Source organism: Antechinus flavipes, chromosome 1 (assembly GCF_016432865.1).
Source record: "Antechinus flavipes isolate AdamAnt ecotype Samford, QLD, Australia chromosome 1, AdamAnt_v2, whole genome shotgun sequence".
NCBI lineage: Eukaryota > Metazoa > Chordata > Mammalia > Dasyuromorphia > Dasyuridae > Antechinus > Antechinus flavipes.
In genome coordinates, this window is record NC_067398.1 from 2,330,389 (window position 1) to 2,349,879 (window position 19,491).

The window sequence follows — 19,491 nt, forward strand, 5'->3', positions numbered from 1 at the left end:
AGTTCCAAGAGCATTTTCTTCTAAAAGACCAAAAAAAAAACCAACAAAAAAAAAGATATCCTTACCTTACTGACAGCTCTGGTTCAAGGGCTGGTCCCTGCCCAGCCCCTGGGCATCTCCTGTCCTCACACAGTCAGGAGATGGACAGGGCGCCTTTGGGGTGTCACCTCTCTGTTCCCAAATGTGAGCTTTGGGTTCTTCAGGCTTTGAGAAGCACGTGTGGCTTCAGGTTGACTTTCTTTGTGCTTTTTGTTTCCCATGAGGACCTTGGGGAGGATGACAGCTTATCCGAGTGGAAAGTGAGTGGGGGGTGGTTATTAATGTATTTTAAGCTCCATTAAAATCGGCAGTCTGGGGTAGCCCCCACCAGGGGTCCCCACCTCAGTCAGACAGACAGAAGAGAAATGGACGCCTTGTCTATCTCTCTGTCTGGAGGCTCCCTCTCCCCGTGGTTGTACAGGCTACTCAGAAGAAACCCTTGGTTGGATTTGTTCTCTTTTAAAACATCCCCCCTCGCTCCCTTCCCATTCTGGACCCCAAGCCCATTGCCCAACGGGCAAGGAAAGCTGGTCACGAATGGTGCTCTTTTGGCTTCAGCCAGCCCCCCACTCGGTAGGACTTCGCCGGAGTCTTCCTGATTGGCTAGGGGAGGGGGGACTCTGGGGCTGGGCAGAAGAGGCAGGCGCACCCCACCCTCTCGCTTACACCAGAGGCAGAGGCAGTTCCCTGCTAGGAGGGCACAAGGAATGGCCGGCACAGGGGCCACCCGATGCCCATGGCCACAGGACCCCCCAGTACTTGACCCCGGCCCATGATTCGATCTCCCGGCCTGCCCTTGAGCTAAAGGAAGCTCGCTGCTGACGGACGGTGCCCTTGGCCTCCCAGTGTGTTCTTGCACCCCGGATTTTCTATGACTCTTGTTGGATATAATGACCCTGTATCAATGTAATCCTTCACACATGTATTTTACTATCGAGGAAATCAATAAAAATCAGTATTCAACTCAGCCGAGATCCTTTCTTACCCACCAAGCCCTTGTCTGTCCTCTCACACGGCCTGTACCTGTGTCTGTCTGTAGGAAAAAGGGGTGACTCTGAACAGCCCATGTGACAGCGGCCCTCACGGGCCACACCCTCTGCCCACTCTCCGTCAGGCCGGAGCCCCAGGCCCCCTCCCCCAGATCTAAGCCCTCTGAGGGCGGACAGCTCCCTCAGCCTTCTGGCTGGCCCCCTCCTCCACCGCCCCCCACTCTCCTGAGGGGAGGGGAGCCACGCCCCAGCTGCAGGACCTTAGAGGCCGCCAAGGGGCTGTTTTTGCAGCGAGGGGAAGCAAGCATCCCCCAGGGGTGCCCATGGGGGCTCATTCTGACTGACCCCCAAGGTCTAGGGGCACTGGCAGCCCCCAGAGGGCTTGAGTAGGCCAAGGACAGGGCAGAGAGGAACCTCTGGCCGTGATCCAGGGCCAGCACAGGCTGAGAAGCCCTTTTACACAAGGCCCTTTCTAAGGACCTTTCTTAGCCAAGGCTCCAGTGGGCCCTTCATGTCCAGGAACCTCGCAGTCTCTCTTTTGGGAGCCCCAACTCCAGCATGACCGTACTGTCAGAGCTGGGTTTGGCTGAACCTCCCAGAGCCTCCTGATAGATGGAGGAGCTCCCGTGGGAGAGGCCGGCGGCCTTCGCCTGAGAAGTGGCTTTGTTCAGCCTCCCTGTTGTCACGCTCCCCACGGCCAGACTTTCTCTTCCCCTGCCCCGTCCCGTAACCGCTGCTGACGTGTCCTGCTTCCAGGCCGTCTGGCTGTGCCCAAAAGTAGATCATTTCATCCCTCATTCTTTGGACCCGAGGGAATGGTCCCCAAGCCACTGGCCAAGCAGTGTCTGAGTGCGAAGGCAAAGGTCATTTTTAAAGTGGAATGGCCGTGGGGAGGGGGCGGCCCAGCCCAAGACCTGGCTTCTGAGGGGCTCCCTCGGGGGAGGAGCCAGGGCCTGGGGCTTCTCTGGGCCTGCAGGGAGAGAAAGGGGCTTGGCCCGAGATGCTGACCAGGCTACATGTGAGCCTGGGGGTCCCAGGGAGCAATCTAGGGCCACCCACCAGAGTTAGGACCAGAGCAAGGTCCCTCCGAGTACAGTGAGAGCCGTCCCTTTACAGAGTGAATAACTGAGTCAGGCCCGGGGAGCCACTGGGCGGGATGTTCTCACGGGTGTCTGCCTCCACAATTTAGGCCGTCTATGTCTGAATGTCTGTGTGCCTGTGTCTGTCTATGTCAGGCTGGCTTTCCATGCTGTCTGTCTGTCCATGTCTGTCTGTCTACCTGTCTTGTGTCTGCCTGCCTACATCTGGATGGCTGTCTATGCGGTCCGTCTGTCTGTCCATGTCCATCTGGCTCTCTATGCCGTCCGTCCACGTCTGTCTGTCCACGTCCATCTGTCTGTCCACATCCATCTGTCTGTCCACGTCCATCTGTCTGTCCACATCCATCTATCTGTCCATGTCCATCTGTCTGTCCACGTCCGGCTGAGGGACAGTTTTGCCACCGACTTCTCCCTGTGAGTGGAGGGCCCCGAGCTGGGAGCCACTACTTGTAAATGACGTCACTGGGAAGTGCGTGCGCCTCTGACTCAGGCACTTTCCTCCTCCAGATAAAAATAAGCCTGCGAAGGAGCCTGACTTGGGGCCGGGCGGGGGGGGGGGGGGGGCGCGGCAGGAAGGCTGGGCCAGGCCCAGGCCGAGGGGGGCGGCCGCCGGGGCCCGTCTGACTGCAGGGCGGCCGCCTGTCTCGGGGTAGGCCATTCGGGGGCAGGTTTAGGTTAGTTAGTGTAGAACAACCCCCTGAGCGCCGGCTTTACGGTTTTCTGCCTTGGATGAGTGCTGCTGTCACACCGTGGACGCTGATGAGAGATGGTGGCTCTGGGCCTGAATCCGAGCTTTCTCTTTTCCAACAGGAGGCGGTTCATTTGCAGCTTTCCAGGCTTCCCAGCCTGCAGGAGGATGAGAAGCCCAGGAAAGAGGACTCGGAGAGAGAGAAGGAGAAGCCCAAGGAGAAAGCCTGGGAGAAGTCCAAGGTCCGAATGCTGTCCAAAGGTGAGCGGGGAAGGACTTCTGGGCCCAGCGCTTCCCCCATGAGCACCCTGGGCAGGAGGTCAGGAAACGGCGGCCGAAGGCGTGGCGGAGGGGAAGCTCGTGCACTGAGGGGGCCCCTTGGGTGGTCCCCGACATTCTAGCACCAACAAAGCTGTCTGCTCACAAGAGCCCGGGGGACGGCCCTGCAAGGACCCTCCTGTGGGGATGCTTTACAGAGACGGAGATGGGGCTCACATGGACCCAGAAAGTTCTGGAGTCCATAAAGAAGAGAGGAGAAGGGGGGGGCCTTCAAAGGGGCCGAGAGGCTCCAGGCACATATCTTGCGGGGCGAGAGTGGGTGGCCCGAGGCAGACTCGGCCATGCTGTGGGCACAGAATTCTGGATGCCCCACACAGCTGAGAGCTAACCAAGTGCCTGGCACAGATGCCCTCTTCCTTCCAGGCTCTGCTGCAGAGCAGATCACACTGGTACTGACATGGGGCAATGCCAGGCCAGTGGATGCCCAGGCACAGTGCCTGCCCTTGCCCCATGGATACCCAGACACAGTGCCTGCCCTTGCCCCATGGATACCTGGACACAGTGCCTGCCCTTGCCAGGGCAGAGAGGCCGGGATCGGCATTCAGTGGCTCCCACCCTGCCCCCTTGCATCTGGGCAGAGCGTACAACATGTGTAGAAATGAAAAGGAGGCCAGAAGGTTTGGAGAGTGCCTGAGGACAGAGATCTTGGGTCACCAAGAGAGCCCAGGCTCCCCCTGTAGCCTAAAACTCTCCCCAGTACTGCAGCCCAAAGCCAGCGGCCCACCCTGAAGCCCAGGACTGGTGGGTGCCTGCGCCTGCCTCGGCTTCCAGACCCCCGTGGGGGTCGGTTACCCTGCCCGGGGAGAACTGCCGGGTCCGGAGCACAGCCACGCTGCCCTTGACCTTAGAGAGGCTGGGCAACGCTGACCCTAGGGGGTCCGAGTTCACCCCGAGCCCACCCCTCGTGCTCTCCGCTGCTGCTTTCCGAGCCTCGCTTCCCTGCAGCTGGGAAGGGAGAAGCAGGGCTGTCCTTCAGTGCCCCGTTTGTTTCAGATTGCAGCCAGGAGTACACCGACTCCACGGGCATCGACTTGCACGAGTTCCTGGTCAGCACCCTGAAGAGCAACCCCAGGTAAGGCCCGACTCCCAGCGGGCTTCGGGGCGCTTGCTGAGGTGGGCTTCAGCGCTGTCCTGTGCAACCGGAAGCAAGCGTCCAGCGGACTCAAAGTGCCCGAGGCCGAGGGGACCCCTAGGCGCCCCCGGAGCTCCCTCTGGTTTTCTCTGCCCTGTGCCGTCCTTTCTTTGGTTCCCAGGAGCATTCCCGGGTTCCCATGCTCCTCCCTATGGGAGGCAGCGCTTGGGGCTCTGAGCTCTGGCAGGCAGGGGGGCTGCGCCCCTGAAAATGTCCAGCCGTGGACCCGGACACATGGACAGAGGGAGGGGGACAAGTGAGGGGCGGGTATCGTCCCAGTGCCGCGGTGCCATCTGCTTCCAGGAGGCATGTGTGGGTGCCTGGGGCCCGGTGACATCATAAGGTTTCTCTGCAATATTTTTAAATTTCCTCTGCTGAGCCATATGTCCCCTCCGTGCACATGGAGCCGCTTCTCTCAGACCGTGAGCGAGGCTCTCCTGAGGACACCGCGCTGACTAAAGTCCACTTGAGCCCCACGTGAGCAGAAAGTCAGGGCCGCGAGGGTGTGGCCGGGCGGCTCAGCGGAGCCAGAGCGAGCCGAAAACCACCTCCCAGCACAAAGAAAGGACATTGTCCCCAATTAATTTTGCAGGGACAGGATGATACTCTTGAAAATGGAACAAGAAATCATGGACTTCATCAGTGATGACAAGTACGTGACCCTTCTCTCCGCCCTGGTACGGGGTGGGAGGCGGACAGATCCAGGACTGGGGAGGGGAGCGGGTCCTTCCCCGAGGCAGCAATGGATTCTGGGTCCTGGTCTGTGGTTGGCCACAACTGTGAAGAGTTGGGATGAGCCAAGATGGGCCCTTTCTCCCCTGCATCTCTGCAGAAACCTCTTCCTGCTGAACTCAGCTTTCCTTCTCTATCTCGCTGTTGCAGGAATCATTACAAAAAGTTTCCTCAGATGTCATCCTATCAGAGGATGCTGGTGCACCGAGTGGCTGCGTACTTTGGAATGGATCACAACGTGGACCAAACTGGAAAATCGGTCATCATCAACAAGACTGGGAGCACCAGAATGTGAGTGCCAGCCCCCGCGTCCCCCTGCTCCGCCAGGGCTCGCCTCGCCACCTTAGCCCAACACACCCCACCGTTCCACACTGTAGCCCACCCCGCATAACCCATCACAACATACCACTCCCCACCATGATCTGCCACACCCCCTGAAAACCTATCGCACCCTGTGCTAACCCACCGCGATTCATCACAACCCACTCCCCCTCCCACCATAACTCACCCCACCACTGCCCCCTCCCACCATAACTCACCCCACCACTCCCCCTCCCACCACAACTCACCCCACCACTGCCCACTCCACCATAACTCACCCCACCACTCCCCCTCCCACCACAACTCACCCCACACTGCCCGCTCCCACCATAACTCACCCCACCACTGCCCACTCCCACCACGATTCATCACAACCCATTCCCTGCTCCCACCATAACTCACCCCACCACTGCCCACTCCCACCATAACTCACCCCACCACTCCCCCTCCCACCACAACTCACCCCACCACTCCCGCTCCCACCATAACTCACCCCACCACTCCCCCTCCCACCACAACTCACCCCACCACTCCCGCTCCCACCATGATTCACCCCACCACTGCCCACTCCCACCATAACTCACCCCACCACTCCCCCTCCCACCACAACTCACCCCACCACTCCGCTCCCACCATAACTCACCCCACCACTGCCACTCCCACCATAACTCACCCCACCACTGCCCACTCCTACCATAACTCACCCCACCACTCCCCCTCCCACAACTCACCCCACCACTCCCGCTCCCACCATGATTCACCCCACCACTGCCCACTCCCACCATAACTCACCCTCCCACTCCCCACTATATCTACCACCCCTTACCATGACCTGCTACAGTCCACCAAAACCTTTTATGCCCCTAATGTGGCTGCTCATTTTGGAAATTTTTCCTTCACCCTCATCCCTATCTCATACTCTTGGGGGAAAGCTCAAGTCTCTGTCTTTTAAGAACCAGAAAAGTTTTATTTGTGATGTATTTTTGCTGCCCAAACTGGGAATTTATCTGATGATCTGGACAAGTTTTTATAAGCAATTCATTCCGTGGGGGGATGTGGGTATGAGGGCTTGGCTGTGTATTCGTGAAGTATATTAGTGGACCTGTCCCCAAAGTCTTAGAGCAGTTTGAAACTTTAAGAGAGCTCCAATAGTGTGCCAATATATTAAGATTCTGGAGGCATTCTAAATATTTAATATAGCACACGCATACATGTAGATAAAGACCAAATATGGATATATGTACATTCACATACATATTTCATGGAAAGAAAATCTCCCCTTCCACTATTCATCTCGCCATTATGTATCCCAAATAAGGATTTTGCTTTTTAATGGTCTATCTAGAGCCCAACGATTTTAAGTCTATGAATTTCTGGACAGCCTTGAAGTGCTGGACAGCTCCCCATCCCTCTGTCTCCCTGGCTCTGCCTCTGCCTTCGTCCATCTGTCTGTCTCTCCTCCTTTCGTCATCTCGCCCTTTTCTCTCCATCTGCCTTCTACCTGTCATTTTCTTGCTCTCAGAGCATCTTCCCTAAACTTTAGCAGAGCTCGTTGGTCTTCTTTCTTCTTATCTGAGCAGCCAGCAGTAGGGTTTCACTCAAAGGGGCTCATTTCAACTTGTCTTGAGCCCTCTTGAGCTCAACTCGGACAAAGCCCTTCCCTTAGTCCTTCCTCTCCCATCTTCTGGACCCGGGCTTCAGCTGTAAAGCGTTCCTGATTCGGAAACTCCCTATTTTGAACCCTTCTTTGAACCCTGAGTGAATGGAGGATCTCCGCAGAGGCAGCTCGGCCAGGAGTCTGGGTTAGGAATCTCAACTCGGCCAGGTGGATGGCCTGAGGGTCAGGGTTACCTGACAGACATCTTGATGTCTTGTCTTTATCCGCTGACAACAAAGGAAAATCCTTGCTTCTCTTTGCTGAGTCTTTGTGGTTCTAGCCTGAACTGTATTTTCTTTGAATCCATCTGGTATAATGCCCACATCCTAAAAGGCACCTCTTCTTTGAAATCACAGTCGGCTGGTAGTGATCGCCCTGCTGCTCCCTTACTCGGCTCCCCCCTCAGGCCAGAGAGATGACATCAGTGTCTTGTTTTGCAATCTCCACCCACCTGTGCCAGTGGGCATTGGGACCGCAGTTTCCTAGTAAGCCGGATACTTGCCCACCTCCTAGACCTTAAAGCTCCTTGTCCCCGTTGCCCAGGCACTATTCAGAACCATGGACAAAGCTCCTGGCTCCCACCTAGTCCGAGATCCCAGGCTGTCCCTGGTCAGGTGCTGAAGCAGCTTTATTTCCCTTCCCCTTCCCCATCGTGGCTGCCTCGGAAGGGCAGCTCAGCTGGGACAGACCTCTCTGCTGTAGACTGACTCCCATTCCCAGAATGAGAGCATCTCAACTCCAGCTGATGGTCCAGCTGCTAACCTGGCTGTTCGTTGGAGGAAGCAAGTGGTGGCCTGTCAAGGGGCAAGCCAAATGTCCACGGTCTTCGCTCGGCATTATGGGAACAGGTGTCTGCTGCTCTCAGCCTGGCCGTGACCTTGGCAGCCTGGGGGAGATCCCATATGGGGTCTGGGCGTGTGGCTGGCGCTCCCTGGCAAGGCCCTGCACAGAACCAGCTTGCTGGCTCGCTGCGGAAGCTCTCAGGAGAGTCTGGGCTGGGGCGGGGGGTCTCCTGTGCTTCATGCAGGATTTATTCATGATTCCTGGACCCACAATTCAGACACATTCCCACCTACCGTATACACAGAACCGATGGGATTAGGAGTCCTTTGGAGCTGGGGCTGTGGGAAGCCCCCAGCACCTAGAAGTCCTGGGACACGGCAGAGGGGAGGGGCCGGGGTTGGTTTGAGAAACAAGAGCAACTTCTTCTCATCACAACGCTGTGGGGCTCCCTGTACCCAGCTGGGGGCCCGAGGGCATATATGATTCAGAGAGCATGGCATTAAAAGCACAACTTGGTGACAAATGGAAATTCACCCAACTTATTCACGGAACCCATTTCCAAAGCCGGGGCCACAGACAGAATAGGAATGGTTCGTGTCTCCTTAAGGAGCAAAGAAGGCTGTGGTTGCGTTGCCTTCTAGGCAGTGCTTATCCCTGGAGACTAGAGAGAGCCCGTGGGAGCTCACCCACCTGCAGCCTCAGGATCCAGGTGCCCAGCAGCTGAGCAAGAATACCGCTTGCCTGTCGCAGCTGCAGAGAGGCTGGAGAAGACGGGAAATAGAAGATGGAGGGTCTTTTAATGAAAGGAGTGAAGGAGCTGTTTAGGCCGATTCTTTGAAGAGAACAGAGTTAACCAATTGGCGTGGGGTTGTATTTCCAATAGGGAAGAAAGGTCATCTCTACTTCCAATGAAGGCCTGCTATGAGCTTTCTTACACCTAAAAAGAACATAAAGGATCCTATGTGCTTTGCTACCTGTTTCCTCGCATATTTAATAGCCTTAAGTTTTTTTTTTTTTAAACACTAGGGGATTAATAATGAGAGGCTCATAACATATATGTGTATATGCGGGTGTATATACATACATACATACATACATACATACATTTTATATATATATATATACACAGAGAGAGAGAAAGAGAGAGAGAGACCCTACATGAGTAACTGCAGTTGGGAAAGGCAATTTCTCCAATTTATTAAATAAATATATATTACTTTTATATTCTGAAACATATCCTTGTTGTATTCATATAAATATATAAAAGAGATACTATTTCGCATACTAAAGGCTCTGAGTTTAGTTGAGTAATTAAAAGACATGTTGCATTTAGTCATTGATGAGGACATATTAGATGGCCCAAGGATCAGGGATGATGAAGTGAATTATGTGGACCAGCTACATGTAACCTGTACGTGTTTGGTAACACTTTCAGTTTCCTGTACGCGGTTGTTCTTCCTATCCCGGCTACACTAGGGTGGCAAGGTAGAAGGCTAGACTGGAAGTCAGGGAGCCTCCGGGTCCAGTCATCTCTTTCTCTAAGCCACCGCTTGACCATGGACATGTGGATGCCCCAGCTAGCCAACACTGCTTCTGGCCCATTTCTAGAGCCCCCTCCTCTAATGAATCCAGAACTGGAGCCTTACCAAATAAATTAAGGGGTTCGATGAGATCCTCCCAAGGAATCCAAGGCCTTGGTTTAATATCTCCTATTCAAAGGCTCTACTGGACCAATAGAACTTGTGGTAACTCAAAGCTATTGGATGGGATGGAAGATAAAGATGGGCAGCTGAGACTGATCTAGAGTGGGCGATGATATAAGCAATGAAAAAATGTCCGGCTGTCCCGTATTAATGACAAAGAAGTGACGTGGAAATCATCCAGGGAAGGAAGGTAGGGTGAGTGCATGGAAGTGGCTGTCAGAGAAAGGTGAGGGAGCTTAGGCTACTCTGGCTTCAGCGGAGGGCAGAGAGACGTAGGGGAGGTCTCTAGCACTTGGGGCAGGACTTCTCTGGATGAGATAAGGCGGCGGGGCATCAACCAGGCTCACACAGGAGAAGCTGCTGAGGAGCGATGGTACACTGATTTGATATCCAGACATGTACATCTATTCTCACTGTAATATTTAGAGGTAAATAGATGGATGGAAGGATAGCTACACATAAATACTTTTGTATCCAATTTCTCCATTCAATTCGACAATATGTATTAATCCCCTACTGTCAGGTCAGAGGTGAACATTGTGCCATCTACAGAAGCAGCTCTAGCTGCCCTTCCGGGCCATGTTCAGAGTTCAACCATCACTTCCTGATCACCCAGAGGGGGTGGCCCCTCTCTTTGTGTAGTTCTTGTTTCTGTGAACTCTGGAGTGACACTCAGAAAAGAAAACACCATCTAGAAATAGAAGAGAACAAGTGATAACAGCAACAAATGTAGTTTCCTTCTAACATTCTGTACACAACCTCTTTGGTTTTTGCCCTGCTCCCTCTTTTCCCTATTCTTCCTTTCTTCCCTTGCTGCCTTCTCCTTTCCTTCTCTCCTTCCATTCCTGCTTGCTATATTTATTAAGTGCCTATTATGTATAAGACTATGTATGTGTCAGCCTCTGGGGGATATCCCAAGATAAATATAACTTAATCTCTGCTCCAGTGAAGTTTATACTCAGATAGGGGTGACAGAGTATAGCCATGTATATGTAGAATGCTAGCTGGAATATAATGCCACATGTAAGGAATGAAAATCAAGTCTCCCCATATCCTAAACAAACACAAACACGCACAATAGCAAAAACCTAAACCAACTGACTAGTCTTGCCTAGACACAAAGGCAATTGTTGCATGGACTCCATTGCATTGCAGCCTCCAAACATTATCTTGTATGTTTTTGCTTTCTCTCCCAAACCAAACTGTTGAAGGGACAGCCAGAGCTAGTTTTTCTCTGGAAAGGCAATGACCATGGGATTGAGGTAGTCTGGATATAAATCATGGCTGATGTTACGGCTTGCTGATTAGCCTGAACTGGCATCTTCCTAGATAAGTTGCTTGAGTAAGAACGGTTCCAGGCTTCATGCAGTGGGGCTACAGAAGGATGTATGGGGAGGAGAAGAGAATGGGGCAAGCCAGCGATGGATTATGATTTTCCTCTCATAAGAGACAAGGGAAATGAATGCCCATGTTGATAAGAAAGAAATGAAGGAAGGAAGGAAAAAAGGAAGAAAGAAAGATGAAAGAAAGAAAGAAAAATGAAAGAAAGAAAGAAAGAAAGAAAGAGAATGAGAAATGAGAGGAGAGATGGAGGGAGAGAGAGAGGGAAGGAAGGAGGAAGGAAGAAAGGAAAATAAAAGGAAGAAAAAGAAGGAAGGAAAGGAGAGAGGGAGGGAGAGAGAAAAGAGATGAAAGAAAGAAAATATAAAGGAAAGATAGAAAGAATGAATGAATAAAAGAAAAAGATAAAGGAAGATGGAGCTATATTGCCCAACTTGCCAGTTCCCATTGGATTCCCAGTGGAACAGCTACTACTACTACCTATGGAGGCAGATTTTTTGTCTTTTATTCTAAAAGAGAACCATGCCATCAGGGAGGTGACGTCATGACATGCAATGACTTGCATGTCAAGTGAATCAGATTAAAATGAGGGAGGCTTGGGCAAGGTCACCAGCCTCACTTTCTCCTGTGGAGACATCTGGATTCCCGGTGAAGATATAGATCAGCTGTCTGAAGATACACAAAAAATGAGGGACAAAGTGGGAGGAGGCCTCAGATCCCTTTCCTTTCTCCAGGTCAATGCTCTGCTCTCTGTAACAATTCATCACTGATCATTTTGTAGAATCCCAATCCATAGTATTTAGATATTGAATTTGCTATGCTAGGAGCAGAGGCTACACCATATCCCTTGGCTAGTAAAGAAGAGTAACATGTTTGCACACCATGAAGGTCCACAAGCAAAGAGCTTGGCACACAGCAAGTGCTTCATGAATGCTTTTTTATTCCTTTGGGCCTATATCAATCATCTCTCAAAAACCTGGGCTTCTCCATGTTCACCTTTCTAGTGAACGTGGGATTCCTGCCTCACAAACGGGCACTCAGAGATTATTCCAGCAGTAAGTGACCAAGGAAAAAGCATCAGAGGGAGTTGAACACTTCCGAGGTCTCCATCTTGTTGTCTCATTTAGAATCAGGCTGAGCTTTCTCCCAGCTTATCTGCTGGGGAAACTCATAACCACAGCTTAGAAATGACTCATGTTCTGGATAATGCAAAAACAGGCTTGGAGCAAGATGAACACCACCAGGAATTGGGTCTGGGCATTAGAATGAGCTTAAAGACAGTTTTTGGTGGCTAAAAATTGAAAAGAATTGTTATTGCTCTCATAGGTTACCCTATTTATATGTAATCAGCAGGATGAAGCATGCTGGGAACCATCTTTACAAAGGCAGCGTTAGGAAAATGACTTCTCCCTCCTCAACAAGGACAAGGCGTCCCCCCACAGGCTGTGAACCTTGCATCATTCCAGGACTCCTGCCTGTGGGCCCCGGGCAAGTGCTCACGGGTCAAGGGTAGCGTTATTGTGAGATGGCAAGCCCCACAGGCTGACTCTTCCCATGCTCTTTCTAGCATAGTGGCAATTGGCATTGGAGGAGGGACAAGAGAAAAACTTGGTGGCCCTCTTCATCCCTCATTGTGGACTTTTTTAACTTCTTGTTTTCTTCTGAGACTTCTACAATCCTTCAATCTTTTGAAAGCAACATAGGTTGCTTGCCATGTAATCATTATTACTTAGCATTATTATTGTTCACTTCTTTTCTTTCAGATTGTCCTTGACTTCTGTATGTTTGCATTCCCGGTCCTTCGTTCTCTCTTTTGCTTCTCTGACATTTGCACCATGGATTCATTTTCTTTTTTTTAATATTCTGCCAATTATCTCTACTACAAAGTCTATAAATTGTGTTTCCACAAGTCTTATTTCTCTCTTAAACCATTCAGATACATCTTGCTGGGATTCCGGGCTTTCTTGGGAATCCATAGAACCCTCTACTTCATCAGGCATTGATTCATTTTCTCTTTGTGCATTATTTATTCATAGATATTTGGACTCATTTGGGTGATCTGTAAACCATAGTTCCTTCTGTTGTTAATACCATTCCTTATGATTTATTGATGTGGTTTTTAACTGAGTTTCCTTCCTCCTATTATAGTCTTTAGTCATTTATCCTCTATTTATTACTTATTCCCCTTTGATGGATTTTCCCAGGGGATCTGAGTCCCTACTCGGCTTTGATGGCCAGAGTGCCACACATCTCTTGTCACTAACAAATGCTCCTGTTTGTCAATCCAGATGAGACCATTCTCGTGCTTCTCTTTTTCATACTCATCCTTTTCTCCTTTGTCTCACTATTCATTTCATCCCAAAAGTCAACAGTGATTGCTGAAGAAGTCATTTACTAGGGATAAAGAACTAACTCACCACATTGATATTGACAGTTTGCGTTATTCATTTATCGAGTCACCATCGAGTAGGCTTCCAGTAAATCATTAGTTTGGATTTTGTTTGGTAGGTAGTGGGGATTCATTAAAAGTCATTGAGAAGGAGCTAAGGGCACATGCCAAGGAGCATCTCTGGGGAGAAGGCAAGACTGGTCCTGGGAGGTACTAGAAGCCTTTCAAGGAGATCCATCAGGAGGATCCTGCCGCAGTCCATGCATGAGTGTCTGTGAATACCATCTTGGGGACTGTGGAAATTCTAGGTGGATTGGAGCCTATTAGAAAGGAGTCGCTTCCGTTTCTGGAAATAGGAGCTACTTGGATGAGTCTGGGGATTTCCCCCAATGGGATAATCATTTTATACTCCATTCACACCAATTGGCTGCTGCCATTTGTAGATTCCCAAGTCTCCTTTCTTCCCACAAGTTATACATTGTTCCAATATCCCCCAAATTGTAATTCCATGATACTATTTATCACATCAAACTAAATGTGTCCACGGATGCACTCACCTAAGTGAGAATAGAATTACATAGTTAAATAGTTTCCATTGGAGTAGAGATACAAGTATCAGTAGCTCCCATTTCCTCTGGTGGTTCCCAGAGTTCCCAACATCCACCACAGCCTGAGCGAGCTCCGTGGCCAGCAGCTCTGGTGAAGGTTGGGCAGGTTTTTTTTTGTTGGTAATGAGCTCTCCTGTATCTTGCGGTTGTGTTGTGACAGTGTTTGTTCTCTAGAGCTCAATGGAGTTAGACCAAGATCCTGGGGGGAAGGAGATCCTGAGGGTCATCCTACGCTCTGGTAACTTAGACTAAGTGATCAAGGGATTGTTGTGGGAGAGACCTTCAGATCAACTTCCTACGATGGAGTCACTGAAAAGTTCCCATACCCAGTAGAAAGGGAACACTTGAGGAATGGTCTGTTTTCCTTTGTATCTCTAACCATCAGCACACTTCCTGGGGCATAGTAAGTCCTGAGCAAATGCCTGTTGCCTCCCAGGGCCCAGGTCATCTTGGCTGCCCCTTGAGAGTTCTTCACCTTAGATTTACTCGCCCCTTGGGCGTTCTCCATCTTCCTTGCTCACGGGGGAGTGTGGCAATCCCCACTTCTGGGGAAGTGCCCCCCAGGGCTGCTCAGAAGAAGGGCTTCGCAGAGGCCAGGCCGAATAGCTTTGTTCTCTGTTGTCTGGGGTGAGAGGAGTGAGGCACAAGGATTCATGAGCCTGAGCATCTCAGGGAGTCACTACTTTTAGGAATTCTAAGCTGTTTTTCATGAGATTTGTCCATTAAAATCATTGTCGATGTTATGATTTCAAAATCCGCAAATGAATAGAAAAGCATATGCTTGTGTTTATGTTCTATTTGGTTACGATATCCCATTGACTCGCTCACACCTCTTTGTTCTCTGTGTGTCTGCCTCTTCTGTCTGTCCCTGTTTCCATCTTCCTGTCTCCCCCCTTTTGCTTCTCTCTCCCTCTCTGTTTCTCACCTCTCCTCTCCCATCCCTCTGTCTCTTCCTCCCCACTTTCTCTCCCTCGTTTTTCTTTTTCTCTTTTTCCCCTCTCATTTCTTTTCTCTCCCTCTGTGCCTTGTCCCTGTTTCTCTCCCTCTCTCTTCTTCCTTTTCCTATCTCTGTGACTCTGTGTATATCTGTCTCTTTCTGTTTGTCTTTGTCTTTCTCTCTCTCACCCTCCCTCCCTCCTTTCCTTCTCTTTTCCTTCCCTTTCCTTCTGTGTTTCTGTCTGTCCTTTTGTCTATCTCTCCATCTCTGACTCTCTCTCTGTGTGTGTCCCTGCCTTTCCCCTGCCTCTTCTTTCTTCTTCCTTTTCCTAACTGTGACTCTGTGTGTGTCTTTCTCTTTCCATCTGTTTCTGCCTTTGTCTTTGTCTCTCTCTTACACCCTCCTTCCCTCCTTCCTTCTCTTTTTCTTCCCTTTCCTTCTGTGCTCCTGTCTGTCCTTTTATCTGTCTCTCCATCTCTGACTCTGTCTGTGTCCCTGCCTTTCCCCCACCTGGCCCTTCTCCTTTTCCTATCTGTGACTGTGTGTGTGTCTCTGTCTATTTCTGTCTCTCTGTCTCTGCTTTTGTCTCTCTCTCACATCCTCCCTTCTTCCTTTCCCTCTCTTTTTCTTCCCTTTCCTTCTGTGTTTCTGTCTGTCTTCTGTCTGTCTCTCCATCCCTGACTCTCTCTCTGTACCTGCCTTTCCCCCACTTTGCCCTTTTTCCTTTTCCAGTCTCTGTGACTCTGTATATGTCTCTTTGTCTCTCTTTCTGTTTCTGTCTTTGTCTCTGGCTGGCTCTCTCTCTTTCTATCTCTCTCGTTCTCTGTTCCTGAGTCTGCCTCTCTCCCTCTTCTTCTCCCCCTTTTTTCTCCTTCTCCGCCTCTCTCTGTGACTCTGCGTGTCTTTTTGTCTCTGTCTCTTTCTTTGTCTCTGTTTCTATCTCGCTGTGTCTCTGACTCTCTCTCTCTCTCTCTCTCTCTCTCTCTCTCTCTCTCTGTCTCTCCATCTCTGTGTGTCAGTCTCCTCGTGCTTCGCTTTTGTACTTTTTCGGGGGGCATCAGTTTCAGATCTAAGAGGCTTTTTACTTCTTCATGGAGTGGAGGGGGGAAGGGGGAACCCTCTCAGCTGCATCCGCAGAACTTGTAGATCCAGAGAAAGAACTCCAGAGGCAGGTGTGCCCCAGGGTTACGGGTCCCTGGCTTGGAACTGGAACTCTTGCCGAGGCCCGAGGCCGTCCAGATGTGGGTCGGCCACGTGCCTGACCCTGGGCAGAGCTCTGGTCCGGGAGCCAGGGGAGCTGAGCTCTCCCCTTAGCACCTCGGTGACCCCCTTCCCAGGTACGTCAGCTCCCACTCGGAGCTTCAGTCACCTCATCTGGAAAGTGCGGGGGTGAGCTCTGTGACGCTCTCCCCCTTCCCTGAGCTTTCAATCCCATAGAAGCTGTGGGAGCACTCCCCTGCCAAGGCGCCCTCCCCCACGGAGGCTGTCATCTCTTCACGCTTTCCCTTTGTCTTCCTTCTCACCACCCACTCCCGGTGACTTGGATCCTCGGTCTCAGGCAGGTGCGGCACACAGAAGCAGGGTGCCCCTCCCCCGAGCCCCCGGCAGGGGGCTTCTTGGCAGTCTTAGAGAAGGCCGAGAGGGCGCGGGGGCAGGACCCCAAGGGCCGCGGTCTCTGTCCTCGACCAGACCATTCTGGGCAAGGGGGGTGGAGACCGGGCAGGGCTGGGCTCTGGGCTCTGCCGTGGGGGAGGAGATGCCCCCCCCCCACAAAGGGATCATGTTTGAGGGAAGATGCTTAGCTCCATGAGCCACCGCTGATAAATGCGGGCTGGCCGTCGAAGGAGGCATCCTGGGGCTGGGGCTTGTTCCTGAGTGATGCAGGAGACCAGGGGTGATGATTCTATTTGCTGGGGGTCCCTGGACCATCACGGTCTGGGGGGCTGCAGTGCTCTCCTGTGGGCGCTGGACAGGCCTCGCCCCCCCCCCCCTCTTGTGGTCAGTGACAGCTTAAGGCTGGAGCTGGGCCTGGCACTGCCCTCTGGGACTACAGATGATGGCATTGGGGTAAGGGAGCCCACTTGCCTCCGGCTGAGAGGCTGCTCCCCAGGTTCCAGCGGTCAGAGGCTGCCGGCCCCAACCTCCACTTCATCTTGCTTAAGGAAATCCAAGCTCAAGTCCATCTCTGCCACTGGGAGTTCCGACTCGATTGAAAATCACCCAACCTTAAACATGTCTCCCCCAGAAGTGACGAGATGTAGCGTCCAGACAAACAGGAACTGGGCCCGCTCCGAGCTCCGGCCCCGTTTCTAGTCCACAAGCAGATTCTGGACAACACCGGGGGGCTGTCAGTGCTGTGGGCCGTAGGATCCCTGGCGCGTGCAGCAAAGGCGGGGCCGCGTGCAGCAAAGGCGGGGCCTCCCAGGGCTGTAGGATCCCTGGCACGTGCAGCAAAGGCGGGGCCTCCGAGGGCCGTAGGATCCATGGCAGTGCAGAGAAGGCGGGGCCTCCGAGGGCTGTAGGATCCATGGCGCCTGCAGGGAAGGCGGGGCCTCTGAGGGCCGTAGGATCCATGGCACTGCAGAGAAGGCAGGGCCTCTGAGGGCCGTAGGATCCATGGCACGTGCAGAGAAGGCGGGGTCTCTGAGGGCTGTAGGATCCCTGGCACTTGTGCAGCGAAGGCGGGGCCTCCGAGGGCTGTAGGATCCATGGCACTTGTGCAGCGAAGGCGGGGCCTCCGAGGGCCGTAGGATCCATGGCACGTGCAGAGAAGGCGGGGCCTCCGAGGGCTGTAGGATCCATGGCACGTGCAGAGAAGGCGGGGCCTCCGAGGGCTGTAGGATCCCTGGCACTTGTGCAGCGAAGGCGGGGCCTCCGAGGGCTGTAGGATCCATGGCACGTGCAGAGAAGGCGGGGCCTCCGAGGGCTGTAGGATCCCTGGCACTTGTGCAGCGAAGGCGGGGCCTCTGAGGGCTGTAGGATCCCTGGCACTTGTGCAGCGAAGGCGGGGCCTCCGAGGGCTGTAGGATCCATGGTGCCTGCAGAGAAGGCGGGGCCTCCGAGGGCTGTAGGGTCCCTGGCACTTGTGCAGCGAAGGCGGGGCCTCCGAGGGCTGTAGGATCCATGGCACATGCAGAGAAGGCGGGGCCTCCGAGGGCTGTAGGATCCATGACACGTGCAGAGAAGGCGGGGTCTCCGAGGGCTGTAGGATCCATGGCACGTGCAGAGAAGGCGGGGTCTCCGAGGGCTGTAGGATCCATGGCACGTGCAGAGAAGGCGGGGCCTCCGAGGGCCGTAGGATCCATGGCACGTGCAGAGAAGGCGGGGTCTCCGAGGGCTGTAGGATCCATGGCACGTGCAGAGAAGGCGGGGCCTCCGAGGGCTGTAGGATCCATGGCACGTGCAGAGAAGGCGGGGCCTCCGAGGGCTGTAGGATCCCTGGCACTTGTGCAGCGAAGGCGGGGCCTCCGAGGGCTGTAGGATCCATGGCACGTGCAGAGAAGGCGGGGCCTCCGAGGGCTGTAGGATCCTGGCACTTGTGCAGCGAAGGCGGGGCCTCCGAGGGCTGTAGGATCCCTGGCACTTGTGCAGCGAAGGCGGGGCCTCCGAGGGCTATAGGATCCCTGGCGCGTGTAGCAAAGGTGGGGCCTCCGAGGGCCGTAGGATCCATGGCTCGTGCAGAGAAGGCGGGGCCTCCGAGGGCCATAGGATCCATGGCACGTGAAGAGAAGGCGGGGCCTCCGAGGGCTATGGGATCCCTGGCACGTGCAGAGAAGGCGGGGCCTCCGAGGGCTATAGGATCCCTGGCGCGTGCAGAGAAGGCAGGGTCTCCGAAGAGATGCCATGACTGAGGGGGGCACCCGGTACTTGGGCCTCTTCCCACAAGGGTGTTCTGATGCCTTCCCAGTCCTCTCCCTCTCCTTCCCCCTCACCAAAGACGTTCCCTTTAATGACACAGGGCCCTGTTTGGGAATGTCTTCACAGCTGGACCCTGGGGTTTCCTTCAGTTCTCCCAGTGGGCGCAGAGCCTTGGCTTCCAAGAACGTTCCGATGGAGCCACTGATTTATCTCTGGGCCTTTGCCGCTGGGCGGCTTTCGTGTCCTTCCTATGGACAGGAAAGTTGGGCACAGTTGACCAGGTGGCAGCAGACTGACCCCAACCTGCTAGTTTTTGCCAAGGGAGGGGAGGGAGAAGAAAACCTGCCCTTTGTGAGCCGGGCCGGCAAAGCCGTCAGGGGAGGAAACTGGACGTGGAGCTGAGCACGTGAGTCTCCAAGGGTGAAGTTTGTCAGGCTCTACCCAGGCTCGGCCCCTTCGGACCAGACTCCACCTGGCTCAGTAATCACCATCGTCCCCCTGACTCCCTGCTGCTCGGGGCCGCTCTTCTGCAGCTCGATGGCCCCGCTAAGAGTTACTGGCTGTGTGCTCACGGGAGGAGAGCTCCGCGGGCAGATCTCCACAGTGACCGGGGCCAGCCTGGCATGAGAGGGAAGCCAATCTTCGATCCCGTAGCCCAAGGAAGAGGGAGATCCCGTGGAGGGCATGGGGGATGTGGGGGGGTAGTCTCACCGAGGGCCACCTGGCCGGCTCAGGGGCCACCATCTGTGATGGCGCACGCAGAAGACCGCCGCAGGGACTTGAGGGAAAGGCAGCGACAATGAGTGATTGGGCAGCCAGTGGTGTCCCTCTGGACAGAGGGGAGAGGATGAGCTCTTTGGCCTGTCACTGCTGCT

At 53.3% G+C, this 19,491-nt stretch overlaps 1 protein-coding gene across 1 annotated transcript in view; it reads left to right on the forward strand.

Annotated features, from left to right (window-relative positions):
- ARPP21 (cAMP regulated phosphoprotein 21) overlaps nucleotides 1–19,491 on the forward strand; it is a 157,975-nt gene that overhangs the window by 74,644 nt on the left and 63,840 nt on the right. Inside the window, 4 exon segments of the mRNA XM_051977361.1 lie at nucleotides 2,939–3,077; nucleotides 4,149–4,227; nucleotides 4,880–4,939; nucleotides 5,170–5,310. Coding sequence (XP_051833321.1) covers nucleotides 2,939–3,077; nucleotides 4,149–4,227; nucleotides 4,880–4,939; nucleotides 5,170–5,310 — 419 coding nt within the window.